Genomic DNA, 18,835 nt, shown 5'->3' with positions numbered 1-18,835 from the left:
TCGGGTGGAGTACTGCAGAGTCGGTCCGGCAGGCAAGGCATCAGGCGGGACCACACTGAATCCCGTTGTCCCCTGCGGGGTTGCCCTATTAAGACGAAAAAATTGAAGAGGCATGTAGTAGACCGACATCTGCCCTGGTATTTCAAGGATAAAGAAGATGAAAAAACCATGCAAGACCCGGAAACCCACTCCAGAAGAGCATCTGCTCTTAATCAGTTGGCTCGATGGATCCTGGGAGCAGAGGGGACTGTTTTCCAGTTGGTCCAGTATGCCAATCGATGCCTACAGATTCCAGCAGATAGCGAGATCACTCAACTGGCGTGTGCGGGGATGAGGGAGCTGATTAGGAGGGAGGGGTGGTCACAACCTCCTCGCCTCAGCCTACATCCCATCAATTCACCGGCTTGCCTAATGTACTGGAGGGTGCTGGCATCGCTAATGAATGCACTCACCCCATCCCAGATCAACGAGTTCCGGACGTTTCTACAGCCCGTGGCATCCAGGGCCATTCCACAACCAGTTGAAACCACCTCAAAACCGGAGTCCTCAGAAAATTGGGACCAGGAACTGTCCAGTACCGGTGTAGAGGTGTGGGAACCCATGGATCTGGAGGCCCCAGAGTGGAAAGAGACGGGTGAGGGCACAGTACCGACAATCGTGTCTTCCGACCATACTTGGGGAGAGACGGGTGAGGGCACGGTACCGACAATCGTGTCTTCCGACCATACTTGGGGAGAGACGGGTGAGGGCACGGTGCCGACAATCGTGTCTTCCGACCATACTTGGGGATGGGAGTCCCGCATGTCGCCCACAGAAGAGGGCACGGTGCAGCAAGTCGTGTCTTCTGGCCAGATATCTGCATGGGACTCTCATACATCATACGAAGGGGATGGCACGGCACAGTATGCCGTGTCTCCGGGGCACACCAGCGGGGGAGCAGGCACGACAGAGACCGCCGTGTCGCCCTTAACCATTCGCACCAGCCATAGGATCCCGGCAAGACTTATGGAAGAGTCAATCGAACTCTCACTTCCAGCCGCGGTGGACAGCCACTTCCACCTCGACCGTACAAGGACAACTGTGGGGTAGTCTGTCTAGGGCCAGCACCGAACAGCTGATAGCGGAGGGTCCACAGCCAGCTCCTCAGCACAGAGTCAGGGTGGTCGGGGCAGTGGAAGTATACTGTGACCCCGAGACGTATCCAGAAGTGGGCAGCCTGGGGAAGTGGAAGGTGGCAGTGGGGGTCCACCCCAAGAAGGTGAATCAGTTAACAGACACAAGATTCCGGCAGTTAGCTCGCCTGTGCAGCCAGCCAGGAGTAGCGGTGGTAGAAATCGGGCTGGATAGGTCGACGAATCCGGCCGGTTGGTGCAAACAAGAGGAGGTATTGAGAGAAGTTCTCGCTATTACCCCCAGAGACAAGGTGATAGTGCTCCACGTGCAAGGGGTGACCGGGGACAAGTACGCGACTGATGTGCATTCCCGAGCAATCGCAATATTAAAGGAACGCGTGCCATCCGACCAACCCCTACATGTCCACTGTTTTACAGGAACTCGGGAGACAGTTCAAGAGTGGCTCTAACACTACCCCAACGCATTCTTCGGGTTTACAGCAAAAAAGGCGGAGAATTCAATCAAAGGCAGGTGCAAGGGCTCCTAGCAGTCCCCCGGGGGCGATTATTGTTGGAAACAGACTCCCCGTATATGCATCCGGAGCGCGGACCCGTTAACTCTCCTGCCATGATTGAGGGAGTAGCAGCCCTTGTCGCAGACCTGGTTGGAGTCGAGTACCACGAGCTGTTGCAGCAGAGCGTGGACAATGCCCAACAGCTGTATGGGTGTTGAGGCTGGCCGGAGAACAGCTTCAGAACCCTTGACCGTCGTGGCTTTGGCGGTCTCAGTAGCTCAGCTTCCGGATGTGACTGACGTGCAGTTGGTTGCCCTCCCAGATGCGGGAGACCCCGGAAGGCCCAGTGGACAATGGCATATTCCCGGCAATGGATTCGTCGGGATATGTCTAAGGTGAGAGGAAGCCCCTTCAGGGTTAGGGGGGGCTTAGGAAACAGGGAGGGATGTAGTGATCGTAGGTTTCCGGAGGTCTTCGGAAAGGTTCGAGTAGGTCGTCCCGTGGCTGACCGCGGGAGACCCCAGATTCAGCAGTGTTGTCAGCCATCGTTGTAAGTAAACCAGGTCGAGTACCCAGCTCAATGCAGTATTGAATATTATACTGACTTGACGAACTGACAGCCCTTGTACGTGAGTAGAAAACAAGGTTTGTGAAACCGAGATATCGTTTTCACAACAACGACATAAATGAAAAATCCTTTCCCTACGTCTAAGAAAACCTCTGCCCAAAGTAGAGTCCATTGGGTGAAGTTGGAAGTTGGAGGTTGGTGTCAGGTTAGTCTCCTTCATTCCTTCTTTCCACCCCATGGTCCGATTTCAATAAGTGAGTGAGTGAGTTCGGTTTAACGCCGCTTTTAACATTATTCCAGTTATATCACGGCGTGTCAGCTTAATGCGAATTCAATAAGGACAAGTATTTTCAGAAAACTCGGAAAATACAAGGGTGAAATTTGCATTCCCAGTTTAGGGATATACACTGCCGAGATCGAGTTCTCGTTTACTTTTTGACATATATATGGCCCTTGTTCGATTTTTTGGGACATTATGCGTATGGCCCTCAGTGAGTACAAGTTTTCCCAGGACGTACTGTGTACACAAGGATGACGCTCTGCATACAAAATTAAGGGATACGTATGTAGATCAAGTTCGAAAACCACTATCGAGAAGCAATATCTTGTGACCATTGTTTTCTTTTCTTTTGTATTTCCTCTAATGACAGTGTAGGGTTCGGTCCAAACGCATAACCCATTAACCGTTTGATACATCTTTCTAAAGCTTTCAGATACTTCAGACAAGAGGTGAAGTGGTGCGTATCGATATTACTCTTTCGTTTGCCAAACCTAGTAAAACACATTTTTTTATATTGTATAAAATTACGAGACTTCATGGAGATATACACTTTATTAGACCAAACTTAGGAACCGAACATTTGATATTCGTGGTAGGGGAGGGGGTAGGGGAGAGAGTAGGGTAGGGGGTAGGGTAGGGTAGGGGAGAGAGTAGGGTAGACGGCAGGGGAGAGTGTAGGGTAGGGTTGTAGGGGAGATAGTAGGGTAGGGTAGGGGGAGAGAGTAGGGTAGACGGTAGGGTAGGGGGGTAGGGGAGAGAGTAGGGTAGGGGGTAGGGTAGGGGAGAGGGTATGGGAGGGGGATGGGTGGAATTCTATCTGTAGATTAAAATACATTCAGACATATGTATTATTCCCTTCCTTGTTTTCTGTGGTAAATCCACGTGTGACCAGAATGTACGCCTGGTCATACAGGCAACAACCTTTAACGTTGTCACAATTCTGCTGTGATTTGACGCGTCGTTTCCTAGTCCCAGACGCATTGTCTTTCAACGAGCGTGACTGTTACTTCACTCATATCCAGGTGGCAGTCATAAAGCATAGTAAAGAATGTACATGAAGACATGGTGCTGTTGAAGGTAAAGCTGGTGCAGACTGGTTCGAGGATGCATGCGCTGGCACAGGCCAACCTTCCATCGGCGGGATATGTACTCATTGGACAGTGCCCAGCATCTCCTGCATTTTGTATTCTGCCAGATCCCCTGTTGAAAGCACCTGCGGAATGAAGTTTCGGAATTAAAATTTTGAAACGTCTGATTTATGGCAGGAGATTATATTCTCATTCGTCACTGTGCAGGGTTGCGTCTCTTAGGGATCATGGTTTCGAATCCCGCCTCGCCTGTTTCTAGGTTTGTGGTTGGTTGGGTGTTTTGTTGTTTAACACCGCACTCAGCAATATTCCAGCTATATGACGGCGGTCTGTAAATAATCGAGTCTGGACCAGACAATCCAGCGATTGATATCATGAGCATCGATCCACGCAATTGGGATCGATGACATGCATCAACCAAGTCAGCGAGCCTGACCGCCCGATCCCGTTAGTCGCCTCTTACGACAAGCATAGTCGCCTTTTTATGGCAAGCATGGGTTGCTGAAGACCTATTCTACCCCGGATCTTCACGGGTCTTCTAGGTTTGTGAGCACAAAACACGTCATCATGGAAACATCTAAGTCCTGCATCATTTCAGGCGTTTTCTCCCATGCTGGGATATAACTGAAATAATGTTAACATCTCACTCGCTTAATAATAAATGGTAGTTTGTACTTAAATATCAATGTGTAAACCAGACAATCAGCGCGATCACCATAATGCTGTAAGGTCTTGTGAATCGATAAGACTGTTTCAACAGCGTCATGGCGTTACTTCATTATGATGCAACTCAATAAGGATAAAGTACTCTCGGTTCATGTGGTATTTTAGTGAGTGAATGAGTGAGTGGGTGAGTAGGGTTTTACGTCGCTTTTAGCAATATTCGCGCAATATCACAAAGGGGACACCAGAAATGACGTATTGTACCTATGTGGGGAACCGGACCAGGCTCTTCGGCTTGACCAACAAATGCTTTTACGATTAGGCTACCCCCCCCCCCCCCCCCACCCCCCCCCCCCCCCCCCCCCCCCCCCACCCCACCCCATCCCACCCCTCTTGATCTTATTGTGAAGCATCTTAGAAAACAAACATTACAAACAACATGTTAGAATAAGGAATTACTTGCCACTCCTGTGTATTAAGTTAAATTAATTGATATTTTCCATTATTACAGATCCGTATACAATTGTCTGTACATTTTAAACGATATAATCAATAACTAACATTGTCAAAAAACAACATACTGTGTTGCGATAAATAATACTTGATACGTCTTCCTAAATGAAAACATACAGTAAGTTCTGCGCAACCTTATTCCAGTTGTGTCTATCAATCAATCAATCTTTATTTCTAAATACTGAAAAGCCCATAGGCCCATAGTACACGCATACGAAGTAGGTGTCTATCCTACCTGGTTCAAATGGTTTCTCGCAGATAAAGTTGTAGAGAAGTGTGCATGGATTGTCAGCAAGACGATGGCCACTGGTGGTGTATGTCAGCCTCACACAGTCTCCTGTGTCATTGGGTTCCGACGGATTCCACTGGGATGAGGTTGGAGAATCTTTGTTATCCCAGTAGTAATCTGACGAAGTAATATTACACCAATAACGCACATGACGTTTCAAGACAAATGCAAACACACGTCTTATGGTTAGAATATTCCCTTACTGCAGCGAGTGAGTGGGTGAGTGAGTGAGTGAGTGAGTGAGCCTGAAGTGCAGGTCGTAGACGTGTACCATTCTAGTGAAACCCATGAGCGAGGGTATGATGCGAATCGGGATCGGGATCGGGGTTTCTTGGCAGCAAAATGTACTTTACTTGTTGGTTGGTTGGTTGGTTGGTTGTTTAACGCCGCACTCAGCAATATTCCAGTTATATGACGGCGGTCTGTAAATAATCGAGTCTGGACCAGACACCCCAGTGATTACTATCATGAGCATCGATCCGCGCAATTGGGATCGATGACATGCATCAACCAAGTCAGCAAGCCTGATCACCCGATCCCGTTAGTCGCCTCATACGACAAGCATAGGCGCCTTTTACGGCAAGCATGGGTTGCTGAAGACCTATTCTACCCCGGATCTTCACGGGTCTTGAATGTACTGAAGTCGGTGAAACTACATTTATAAGAATATATTAATTTCTTTAATTTTCCATTCTACTTACACACTTTGATAAACAACCTTCCTTTTAAAGTGATCAATGTAAATTGCCGGCCTCGCTTCGGGCTTTTCTCCAACCTCAAGCTGACACGCCGTGGAATATTGTTTGCTGTTTAACGCCGCTTGCAGCAACATGGCGTCGGTTTGTAAATAACTGAAATACCGGCCACACTAATAGTACCGGTAAAGACAACACACGTATTCATCTGCTACATAAATATAGAATTTGTGATTCCAAAATATACATAAGCATAAGGTAAGTGAGTGAGTGAGTTAAAATTTAACGTCGGTTCGGCATTATTTCAGCCATATAGCGACGAAGTTAATATATTTACAATTTAGTCATTAATGCAAAGTTTTATTTAAAAACAAGTTGTAAAACATATTTGAGCATACTATATTTAGAAACAATTTATGAAACATATTTGAGCATAACAATATCATATATACATTTTTAAAACACGGGCTATAGGCCACCAGCAACCAAAGCTAGGCCACCTCGCTGGGGATCATGGGGACTTACAGTACCTCTGCTTCCTGCATGATACCCCAGCAGGATTTACGTCATCACTTTAGCCACTGGTGGATAAGGTAAAGACAACATAGGCAATGGCATCTGACATCATTTCTGTCCCTGACATTGACCTCCACATGCCTACCATAAATGTTGATAGACTGGAAATCCTTATTGAGTGCATAATGTGTGACCTTGAGGGTGTTTTGTTTTGTCTGTTGTCTAACGCCGCACTCAGCAATATTCTAGCAATATGACGGCCCTTGAGGGTGTACTTGACCTTCAGTGTCAAGTATTTCAATAAAATTCCAAAGGGTTATTCGCCAAAATGATGACCCTCGGTTTAATTTAACGTAAAAATGAACTACTAGCAGTTCTGGTCAGAGTAGCTCAAAGGACACATGCTTCATTGACCTACAGTAACTGCTTCGTGTGTTATTGTTTACACGAAATTTTCTTCTGTGTCTGACCTCGAGGTGACCTTAACATTTGACAAGACTGGTCAACCTGTCAAGACATATTCACAGGTGTTTTTTTTAGATACACATGTTACGATATTCCTGGGATGTCCAAGCGCCACGTGGTTTCAAAAACAAAGTTGGGCAGTGGCGGTCAAATTTAGACAACCTCATATACATCCCAATATACACGGGTCTGCGTGATAACTTAAAATGTGAGACAAATGGTGCCCCATGACCATCACTTGTGCGCCCTGTCATGCTGATTTGTTTCTTTATGCATATGAATCGGAATTTCTGCTCGGTTTGGTAAATTTGTCCAGGACGTTTTAACTTAAGTTCAGGTATATCGATGATCTGAAATTATTCAATATCATCAAATAGCCAGTTCCCGTCCATTGATTTAACCACCTGAACTAGAGACATGGGGACCAGCGAGATGCCTCATCTGTTTCATATTTAGATCTGGGCGTAGCGATTCAAAGTGACAAAACACTCTCCACAAGTCATTATGACAACTTTCCCTTAATGTCGGGCAATATTCTTTCAGCTCAAGCCTTTGGTGTCAACACTTCACCACTTTTGAGGTAGAATCGAGCATGCTCTTTCCACCAAGATTTCAAAGAGCGTCATGCGATTCGTGCCCAGAAGCTGTTTGAACAGGACATACAACAGATCTCTGTGAAGCTTCAACGAGTGTTGTGGAAGACATGCGGAGGAAATTTTCAAATTTGAAAAATTTCACATCAGTGACAAAACTGATGTCCAATGCAATTTGCCTTTGCATGTGTTTGTGACGTTGGGTACGGTACATTCACGTTTTCGCGACCACCTGGTATAATCACTATTTGATGGTGATTCATAAAAACGATCGACATAACCATACAACAGACTCTGCTTTTTGCAGAAATTTCTTATGAATATTGAAAGGGTTTTGTTGCTTTTATTTTATTTACAATATCGACGCGATAATTTGTGATTTTCGAATATTTAAGACGTTCAACGGGTACGGGAAATGATATATTGCAAAGTAAGTATATGGTTAAGGTCACATATTTTCTCCATTAATTTTCAACGACTAGTAATATTGTAATGTAATTTCATAAGTATATCTTATAGTAAGGATTGCAAGATACATGGTTCACTGAGCAACATATGCTTCATTGTTTTCAGACCAGCGTCGCATGGTAGGATTGCTGCTGTGTGATGTGAGGCAACAAGCAGGAAAGAACATGCTTACCCTTTTCGCGAACTCCTGGTGTCATGAATGATTGTCATACATTATGTTTTACGCACTATTTTACCTTTTACTCCCAATGATACCTGTTTAATCGGATAATCTAGAATTGTTATTCTCTGGCATTGACGTTATACATGTATATGTTTTTTGTTGTTGTTTTGTACTTTAGCAACCAATACTCCAGCAACATTTTGAATACTTGTGATCTGTCCACACAAACCAGCGGTTGATATTATCAGCAATTCGTACTCAACTGTTAATCAGTGTTAGATTCAATGAGTGAGTGAATAAAATGTAGACGTTTTCTCCCATATCAGTAATATGAGAGAGTGAGGGAGTTTGGTTTTACGCCGCTTTTAGCACTATTCCAGCAATATCACGCCGGGGGACACCAGAAATGGGCTTCACACAGTTTGGAATCGAACCCGGGTCTTCAGCGTTACGAGCGAACGCTGTAACCACTGGGCCACCCGACCGCCCATCAGTAACATGAACATGCCAGAGGGATAAATGAACTTCCGTAATTTGTAAGTTTGACAATAAACGCCCGTGCAAAATATCTACTGTCAATTCCAGGTTAGAATTGACCTACGCTGGTCCTAGGATCGGACGGTCAGACTTTGTGACTTGTATATTTGCATGTCATCTAACCTAAACAACGTGGGTCGTTGCGAATAATATGAATCATAAAGTCAATCCAAATCGATCTTTGACAGTCAGCCGTCATAAAGCTGGAATTCTGCTGAGTGCGGCGTTAAAAGAACATTAAACAAAAGCAAAGTTAACAAAACCTAAATACCTGATATGACTTTATGCAATCCCACCCAGTACGCATTTCCATGTCCTTTCATATTCCGAATGACAGAATCGAATATTTCTCGTGAGTGCAACTGTGCCAGATGTCCTGTCATTTCTGCGCATGTCTGATTGGCAGCTTGTAGGGTTTCCGTTCTGTCAGAGAACCAGTAACACACTCCACCAGTTTCGTATGATTGACTATATCCTTGAAAAAAGAAAAGATTTTAGTACATCTCAGTCCATATTGTATGTCAGTAGTGGAAGTAGTAGAAACGTGTTGTTTGCATTTTTCAGACCTTGAATCTATACTCGCGGAAGGAAGTAACTGTGCTTCATACAAAGTAGGGTAAATGTTATGTCATTGAAAAAATAACATAATCTCTAGTCATTCGTCTGATCAAAGTTTTATCATAACAAATTAATCGACAACGCCCTGGACACGCCCTAAAAGCGGACTGGTATGGTAATTCAATTGACGAGGTCATTATCGCGATTGACCACCATTTGCATTATATACAGGCGAGGCAGCGACGGTGTATTGTAGACGCCAGATTGAATGAATTGAAATCCCGGTGATTGACATCATGAGCATCGATATACACAATTGAGATACGATGACATCCATCATCCAAGTCAGCGAGCCAGACCACCCGATCCCGTTGGTCGCCTCTTATCGCATGCATAGGTTTCTAACCCGAATCTTCACGAGTCCGAGATGATTGAAACAGCCTGGGGGATGTTATTCCAATTGTCAAAATATTCCAAAGTGCAAATCTCGTGCATGTATACAACTTTGCATTTCTGGATAGATAGAACATCGTAAAAACCATTAGCGAATTCAAAACATAAGAAAATAAGGTTTAAATGCACTTTTGTCCTGATTATTTATTTAAAAGACTGAAACGAAATTACAGAGCAGGAGGAGCCTATGAATACAGAGGCGCCATATATGGTCTTGTTGGAGGAAATTACCTCCACAATTACCCGTTTTATCGCACTAGCTACCTCCACAATTACACGTTTTATCGCACTAGCTACCTCCACAATTACACGTTTTATCGCGCTAGCTACCTCCACAATTACACGTTTTATCGCAATAGCTACCTCCACAATTACACGTTTTATCGCAATAGCTATCTCCACAATAACACGTTTTATCGCACTAGCTATCTCCACAATTACACGTTTTATCGCACTAGCTACCTCCACAATTACACGTTTTATCGCACTAGCTACCTCCACAATAACCCGTTTTATCGCACTAGCTACCTCCACAATTACACGTTTTATCGCACTAGCTACCTCCACAATTACACGTTTTATCGCACTAGCTACCTCCACAATAACCCGTTTTATCGCACTAGCTACCTCCACAATAACACGTTTTATCGCACTAGCTACCTCCACAATTACACGTTTTATCGCACTAGCTACCTCCACAATAACCCGTTTTATCGCACTAGCTACCTCCACAATTACCCGTTTTATCGCACTAGCTACCTCCACAATTACACGTTTTATCGCACTAGCTACCTCCACAATTACACGTTTTATCGCACTAGCTACCTCCACAAGTACACGTTTTATCGCGCTAGCTACCTCCACAATTACACGTTTTATCGCGCTAGCTACCTCCACAATTACCCGTTTTATCGCACTAGCTACCTCCACAATTACACGTTTTATCGCACTAGCTACCTCCACAATTACACGTTTTACCGCACTAGCTACCTCCACAATTAAACGCCCGCCCTTCCGTTCGCACTCTAGGAGACATAAATATGAGTGGGATTAAATGATTTAAATATACTCTTTCAACAACGGAAATGTGACGAAAAACATCTACATCACAACTGAAGGTTCACTCTTGGTGAGAAAACAATGTGCGAAACACACTATTTCTTCAACTGTGTTAATTCTTTCGCTGATCAGTGATACAACGACGAAGCATCGATCTTACTAACTTCTTTCATTTTTTAGGTATCCTGATACAACATGCCTATATGTCCGACTCTGACAGTGACAATAGTTTTCTAGTAATCATGGAATGGGAATGTTTCTTGAATGATGAATTGGGCATTTCGGAAGAACTACAAATGAACCCCTACCTGTGACAATACTTATGAAAACAACAGGGATGTTCCCAACCTTGGACGCATGGATTACACGTGATTGCAAAAAAACCTATGGTACATCATACATGCTATTGGACTTTGCTGAAGGTTCTTTGGAGACAAACTTAGTGCTTGCCCTATCCGATAGTCGGGTATGAGAGAGAACATTACCATAAACTTGTCATAAAAGTTTGCCAATAGTTGTTGTAATTTACACCACCAGTATTATCTATTTCCTTTATCTCGTACACGCACTCCGACATGAGGATTAGGACGCCATGAATGTGCAAACATTATACAGACCACAGACTACAATACAACCTTTACATCACATTACTTCAAGAACGGAATCTCTACGACCGGTCAAATATAGCAGCACTTAACCATCAGACTTCAAATAACGGGTATCCATTGTCAAAATAGAAGCATACGTAGATTGTTGTGTTCTCCCCTCAGCAACTTGCGCTTGGCGTAAAAAAGGTGACTTAACCTTTTGCCTGCTGACTTGTTTAGCATAGGTGCTGTAAAGAAGGTGGGTTGCCGAAGGAATCGATATTTCGAACATTTAAATAAGACATATACACAATATTATATAAAACAATATCCGGAAATAACAGAGATTAAACCAAAGCGAACAGACATGTAATTTTTAAATTTTCTTTAACTTAACTAAATTACATTATTGAAGGTGGAATGCGTTTCATATTAGGAACTTGTTTAAATCATTACGTTTCTGGAAATTAATTTCAATAATCAAATATCCCAAATATTAATATTAATTGAGCATAAGTTCGTATTTTTATCGACACATAATAGCGTGATGGTAAATGATGAACCATTTCAGTAAATATATTATGCAAACGTTAAGACAGAAAGGAAAGCTTTAAATTTCGAGGCACTCTTTGGGTTTATCCAAGGAGTCACATTATTAAACTTGCAGGATACAATAAACAACTTATAAATAATCAGCAATCCTAATGTCAAGTGGTTTGGTTGAATATTATGAATATATTATCGATATTTTAATATCTACACAGTTCATATTGCCTTCATGTATATACTTGGCGAAAGTCGACGATCGACGCGTGTTTCATTTGTCATTTTCAGTTTGATATGACGAGAGAGAAATAAAGATCGCGAAATCTGATAACAATGTTTCAGTCAGTGTAAAGGTCACCGGTTCTGGGTTCGCAGAAAAAGGTTCCAAAAACATCTTTAATATTCTCGATTGTCAATCTTGCAATGATAGACCAATAACAATATTATGTTATATTTCTTATATCATATCAATATGTTATGTCTCTCTCCGCCGTTGTCGTTGTCAGAAAATAATTTGACGATCAACGAACGCGGAATCCATTACGATTTTAGATTCAGACTTCAACAATCACAAAAAACCCAACAACATAGGAGCGAAGACATCCGTGACTGCAACCCACGTCAAAAACTTGTAAACAGGTGATGATGAAACAATAGTAAATTATGAAGTTTCCTTTATTTGGAATCTATTTCGGAGTTACCTCGATGATAGTTTACCAACTTTGGCATATTTTGTCTCGATCTGGTAGATGTGGCACGTGCTTCTGGCTTCAATAATGGTTGATGCACTTGCAAGTATTTTAATTACTCTTCACCATCTGCATTATTTTGTTATTGAATCCTTATCTAGAATGTAAATATGTTCAGATTGTCTTCAGATATCATCACATAGTTTCAATATTTATAGTGTTTGTTCAGCTAAACAAATAGGCCACGCCAAAACGTGACACTTTCGGAATAACGCATGTCAACGTCATGTCAATGTCCGAAAGTTTCTAGATGCATTATTCTAGAGCATAAGCTCAGTGAGTGAGTTAATATTAAACGTCGCATCGGAATTATTACAGTCATGCAGCAACTAGAACAAGTTGATATACATGTATATACAACTGAGTCATGAATACAAATTTATCAAAAATATGTTATCATAAATTATTTACAATTTTTTAAAACACGGGCTAAGAGCCACCAGTAACCAAGGCTAGGCCACCTCACTGGGGATCTTGTGGACTTACGGTGCATCAGCTCCCTGCACCCCAGCTTGTTTTACGTCATCACCTTAGCTACTGGTGGTTATGCACAATGCTAACTCAAATACATTAAGATTCCTTTGTAGAATAGGTCTTCCGATGCGACGTTATATTTTAACTCACTCACTCACTCACTCACTATTTCGTAATTGCAGGCCATCGGCCCACAGTTACATTTGTATTACAATTGACGTGATGTACACAGCTGTTACTGTTGTGACAATAATGTACAACGAAGTGACATCGCTTGATAGATATAGATAGTTTGACGTTCAATCAATTTACAATCAGTTGTAGACATAATGATATTAAATTTGTGTTTGGTCGGATATTCACAATATTTCTGTGGTAAGTGATCCACCCGTAGCTTGTTATAACCAGAGCAAACTAACAAAAAATGATACTCGTCCTCCACATAGCCAGCATTACAAACACAACATAGTCTTCTGTTAGTGGGATGTTAGCGTATCTCCCAGTTTCAACACACAGCTGATACGAAAAACATCTAAACCGAGCAAGCGCCACTCTCAATTTATTGACGGTCACACAGCTAAGATACAACTCTGTACCAAACGATACCTTGAATAGAGAATAAGAGAAAGGTTTACAACCCTTTTCCAGAAGACTATGCCAATCCTGTTCATAACTACATTTCAAACGCGACATAAATTCTGACAAAAACGAATGAGGATGACTGCAACACTGGTTTTCCCATACAGAGCCAAAACCCAAACTGAACAATAAAAATTTACATTTTGAGACCCTGTGAATTTTACCATTACTTTCTGCCTGAAGCATCATATGTATTTACATTTCTTTGGAAATCGACAATCGGACATACTCAATAACCTTATCCAATAACCAATAACTCTTTTGTATGCATAAAGATATAATGGATACCGCCCACATTCACCTCGAACCATGTTGTTGGGTGTTGACAATTTCACACTGACATCTAGAAAGCCCTTGCATGTCAATGTGTGTATGGTTTCTATTTCATCATTCTGGTGTAAACCCTAGACTTCGGAACCAACTTTAGACCTTAATAGTACCAAATCTCTTTTCATGACAACACACCACCTTTCTTAAAAACAACCACCTTGGTTTTATCCAAATTGACGTCTAAATCATAATCATTACAATACTTTTCTAGATCATCAATACGCTTCTGAAGTCCACCTATGGTATCTGCGATTAGAATAATATCGTCTGCAAATAATAACAGGAATATCTCTGTAAAACAGGATGAAGTTGTATTCCTGGTCCGGAATTCTGTTCAACTTCAGCAGCTAGTTCGTTAACGATCATCGAGAATAAAAGGGGGCTTAACACACAACCCTGACGTACTCCTCTTGGGCACTGAAACATTTCAGAAAATGAATGTTTAATTTAAACACTAGCCTTAACAGCTGTATTAATAGACTGTATAGTTTTTATCATTTTGCCACGTATAGTAACAACTGCCTCAAGGATCAAGGAATTACGTTTTTTCGTAAGATGAATTGGTAAAATTAAACTTGGTTAAATAACGACCATTTCACGAAGCAATTGGATTTGATAATGCTTCAGTCTTGAGCTCACCTTGAGTATGTATAACCAGGATGTACAACATGCTTAGAACATGCAGGTCGATGTCCTTACAATACAAGGCCTGAAACACCGATAATGTATCATCAACAATGACTGCATATTTACCCACAGCCTGTCATGATGTGTTGGAGCCTATCTGACTGTAGGGAAGTTCATCGATATTTGTAAGAACTGATTCAATTCTATTTATTGACAATAACGTGCTGGAAAACAACTAAGCTCTACCAGAATGCAGCTTTTATTGACATATCATACACAGGCGTGTTGACTATGCCAATATCGTTATATTTGATTATTACTAATATAGACATCAGCGAATCGAAAATGATCATATTGGGTTGTCTTGGATACAGAAAAAAATACTTCTAAGCTGATCAACTGTTTCGGACGCTACATATTCTTCTATGATGTTTGCTATCTATCGGATTTCGCTGAAGGTAAGAGACAACCTCAAGTTATTTGCCTTATCCGGTTGTCCTGAACGAGAGAAAACATTTCTAGAAACATGTCATAAAAGTTTGCAAATAGTGGTCGTTGATTACACCATTAGTATTATCTCCTCCCTTTAACGTGTACACGCACTCCGACATAAGGATGAGCACGCCATGAATTTGCAAACATTATACAGACCATAGACTACAATACAACCTTTACATCACAATACCAGGGGAAAGGAATGTCTACGACCGGTCAATATAGCAGCACTTAACCATTCGACATCCGACGCCCAAAAACGGTATCCATTGTCAACATTCATGCATACGTTGTTTCTTGTGTGCTCGCCCATGTTGATTCCTGGTTAGAATTGGTCCCAAGCAGCCTGTGCTTGTCGTAAAAGGTGACTTTATTGTCTTCGGCGACAGCGTGTCATTGGCCCCTGACGGCGTGGATCGCTGCTCGTAATATCAATCACTGGATTGTCGGTTTCAGACAATTCATTTTAGATGAAGTGAACGGACATTTTATACCCCAGAATCATGTCCCTCGCTGCACCAAAATCATCAGTGTCAATCAGACGTTAACAAAGTGATTTAAACCTTTAAAAGTACAATCGTCATGCAAGAATGTTACATCATCCAACACTTAGAGGCACGGTTTTACGGACATTCGGCTCTGAGGATGTCTTCACATATACTCTTACATTTCTTTCATCACTACATGTCACTAATATACACGACAGGCGATGTCATTGTGCATCACAGCGATTTTATATGCAGACATAAAATGTAATTACAATCGTAATGATTGCCCTGGATATGGACCAAACCTGTCCTGGCTTGATGAGAGATAGCCGCCCACATCATAACGTTACCCCCACCAAACCTGTCCACTTCCTGTACGCAGTTTCCGGCGTAACGTTCTCCCCGACGTCTGTAGACCCGTGCTCATCCATCCCCTCGACGGAGGAGAAATCTTGGTTCGTCGCAGAACCAGACATCTCTCCATCGCAGTTGAGGCCATACCCTGTGTTGACGACACCAATGCAGTCGTTGGTGACGATGTTGTGGACTCAATATGACGCATAGAACAGGACGTCCTGCTCGTAGACCTGCTGCTCTTAAACGGTTTCGTACGGTTTGGTCGGAGATTCTGCGCTGTCCCGGTATTTGGGATGCGGTTGAGGTGGCTGTTGTAGGCCTTTCACGTAGGTGGCACAGTCGGATGTAGCGGGGCGGGGGTGGTTACTCTTGGTCGTCCCGACCTTGGCCGATCACGTGTTGACCAATGCTGTTGAAACCGATCCTATAGCCTTGTGTTGGTGCTGGGCGCTAGATTGAAAACCCTGGCTACAGCTGATCGGAATTCACCTTCCTGCAAGCGGCCTTTGACGTTGTTTCTTTGCACGTCTGTTATTTTGGCATGTTGTGGAAATGTCACAGTTCGATTGACGCAGTTGTCAGGCAAACAAAAATCCTGCACTTTAATACCCTTCATAGTGATGCTGCACGTGCAGTACGTGCAGCTCTCTGGCCCTTTTGTTAATGCACTGGGTGCGTTTTTTCCGAATCGAACGTGTTTCCCGACTAATGGTTTGCATGTCCTAGTGATCATTTTGATCGAGGAAATTTGTCACTGACACTATAACACATTAAACCTCTTCATTTTGCACCTCTTGGTCCGCTAATTTTGCTTTGATGGCCAAAAATATCCGTTTTGCGTTTCTTCTTTGGAAGTGATTACATTAAAAGAGATACAGTTTGGCATGATGTTGGTTGGTTGGTTTGTTGTTTTACGCCGCGATCAGCAATATTCCAGCTATATGACGGCGTTGTGTAAATATTCAAGTCTGGACCAGACAATCCAGTGATTAACATTATCGTTGTAGTACTGTTGAGAATGTCATAGAACAAATAAAACCAGCACAATAATATATCAGGATCTATCCAGATAACACATTCTTTACGTGTATATGTCAACATGTCAACCTCGATTCACGCCGTTTGGGTGCCACAGAACGGGGGACCCAGACATTGGCTTCATGTACCCATATGGGATTCAAACAGTTGCTTTCAGTGTGACGAGCGAACGCTTTGCCATCTAGGCTACCCAAACACCCCTACATGTACATTGCCTATGTCAAGGAAGTAGTATTACTTCTGCAAAGGAAAATTTTGTATCAATGATATTATCATGTTTCAGTCTCATATGAACCCGTGAAGATCCGGGGTAGAATAGGTCTTCAACAACCCATGCTTGCCGTAAAAGGTGACTATGCTTGTCGTAAGAGGCGACTAACGGGATCGGGTGGTCAGGGTCGCTGACTTGGTTGATGCATGTCATCGATCCCAGTTGCGGCGATCAATGTTCATATCAATCACTGGATTGTTTGGTCCAGACTCAATTATTTACAGACCGCCGTCATATAGCTTGAATATTTCTGAGTGCGGCGTTAAACAACAAACAAACAAACAAACAAACAAACAAACAAATCAGTATCGTATGTGATAATAATAACTATGTACAAAAACAATTGTACTCAGTTTTTATTACTTAACTGTTATGAGTCGGATGCGTTCAATGTGTTAGAGATAGACTATGTTTCAATAGGATTGTGTAGTGCTAGCTCCCTGTTATCCTTGTAAATGTACATGATAATATCGTGACAAATACGAATATGAAGATCCCTTGGACATTGAATATGCTACAGATATCGTAACATTTAAGTCATTTGACCATCAAGAGGTAATACTATTACAGAAAAAATATCGGTATTCCTTGGACATTAAAATGTTGACTATAGCCTTATCTAAACATTATTTAGCCATCTTCATGATAAAAGTTTTCATTAAAGCGACAAAATCCTGTTCATATTCATAAGAAATTTCTGCCAAAGGCAGAGTCGTTTGTACGATTCCCATTATATCATGAACGTGTGGTACCAAGTGTGATTGTCCTGAAACTCTGAAGATAGATAATATCTTATGTAAGTATGTCTATGGTAACCACCTTTAGTAAGAACTGCCTCATGGAACAAGGAATGACGTTTTTTCACAAGATTAATTGACCGCCTCCGTGGTCTAGTGGTAGAGCATCCGCCCGGTGAGGGGAAGGTCCGGGGTTCGATCCCCGGCCGCGTCATACCAAAAGACGTTAAAAAGATACTTGTTGTTACCCTGTCTGGCGCTCGGCATTAAGGGGCTAAAACAAGGACTGGTCGGCTCGGAGTCAGTATACTGTGTCTGAGTGGAATATTCATGTTAAACTGCGGCATGGTATCTCAGTGTGCTAGCACTATAAATCGGCATCAGTCCGGACTAGTACAAGCAGCCACACACACACACGTACATGCACGTCGCTATGTAAGTGCAATAATCTTTGACGCGACGTTAAACCCCATTTCACCTCACCTCACCACCTCAAGATTAATTGACCGAATTAAATATGGTTAATTAACGACCATGACTAGGAGTAATTGGATTTGATAATGCTTCAGTCTTCAGCTCACCTTTTGTCTGTATCACCAGAATGTATGAGATGAAGAGAGCATGCACGACCACAGGACACAGACTGTTCATTCTGAGAAGATGCTCCTTTAAATGCTGCAGTTGCAGGCGTGCAACATCGATACGGTCTCGTCAGCAATGATTGTATGTGAACACAGTAACCAGTATGTATGTGCTTAAGCGCCTTATGTTTATGCTCTGACTGTTGGGCTTCATGTAGAAGTTCATCGATTTTTGTGAGAAATGTTTTGTTTACACTAATGGCAGAAGCCTATCGAGATGGACATAAAATAATATCGTTAAAAACCACATTGTCTTCGTACAAGCCTTCGAGCTTAATGAGTTGTTCAAACTGTAGAAGTTGAACAAGGTCAATATTCACA

At 42.5% G+C, this 18,835-nt stretch overlaps 1 protein-coding gene across 1 annotated transcript; it reads right to left on the bottom strand.

Annotated features, from left to right (window-relative positions):
• Positions 1–1,677: 1,677 nt before the first annotated feature.
• On the bottom strand, positions 1,678–18,594 carry LOC124151636 (perlucin-like). The gene is made up of 4 exons (XM_046524202.2): positions 18,455–18,594; positions 8,737–8,940; positions 4,975–5,145; positions 1,678–1,847 (listed from the first exon to the last, which is right to left on the bottom strand). The coding sequence occupies exons 1-4, from the start codon at positions 18,522–18,524 to the stop codon at positions 1,678–1,680; spliced, it is 615 nt and encodes a 204-aa protein (XP_046380158.2). The 5' UTR covers positions 18,525–18,594.
• Between the last annotated feature and the right edge of the window lie 241 nt (positions 18,595–18,835).

This window comes from Haliotis rufescens, unplaced genomic scaffold, assembly GCF_023055435.1.
Source record: "Haliotis rufescens isolate VD_foot unplaced genomic scaffold, xgHalRufe1.0.p SCAF_6, whole genome shotgun sequence".
In the NCBI taxonomy this organism is placed as follows: domain Eukaryota; kingdom Metazoa; phylum Mollusca; class Gastropoda; order Lepetellida; family Haliotidae; genus Haliotis; species Haliotis rufescens.
This window is presented reverse-complemented; position numbering and strand designations above follow the sequence as displayed.

Coding starts and splice junctions, on each gene's coding strand:
- LOC124151636 (XM_046524202.2), bottom strand. CDS start 18,524: ATGAACAGTCTGTGTCCTGTGGTCGTGCATGCTCTCTTCATCTCATAC. Junction 8,941..18,454: donor TCTGGTGATACAGACAAAAG/GTGAGCTGAAGA, acceptor TCTTTTTTCAAG/GATATAGTCAATCATACGAA. Junction 5,146..8,736: donor ATTGCATAAAGTCATATCAG/GTATTTAGGTTT, acceptor TTACTTCGTCAG/ATTACTACTGGGATAACAAA.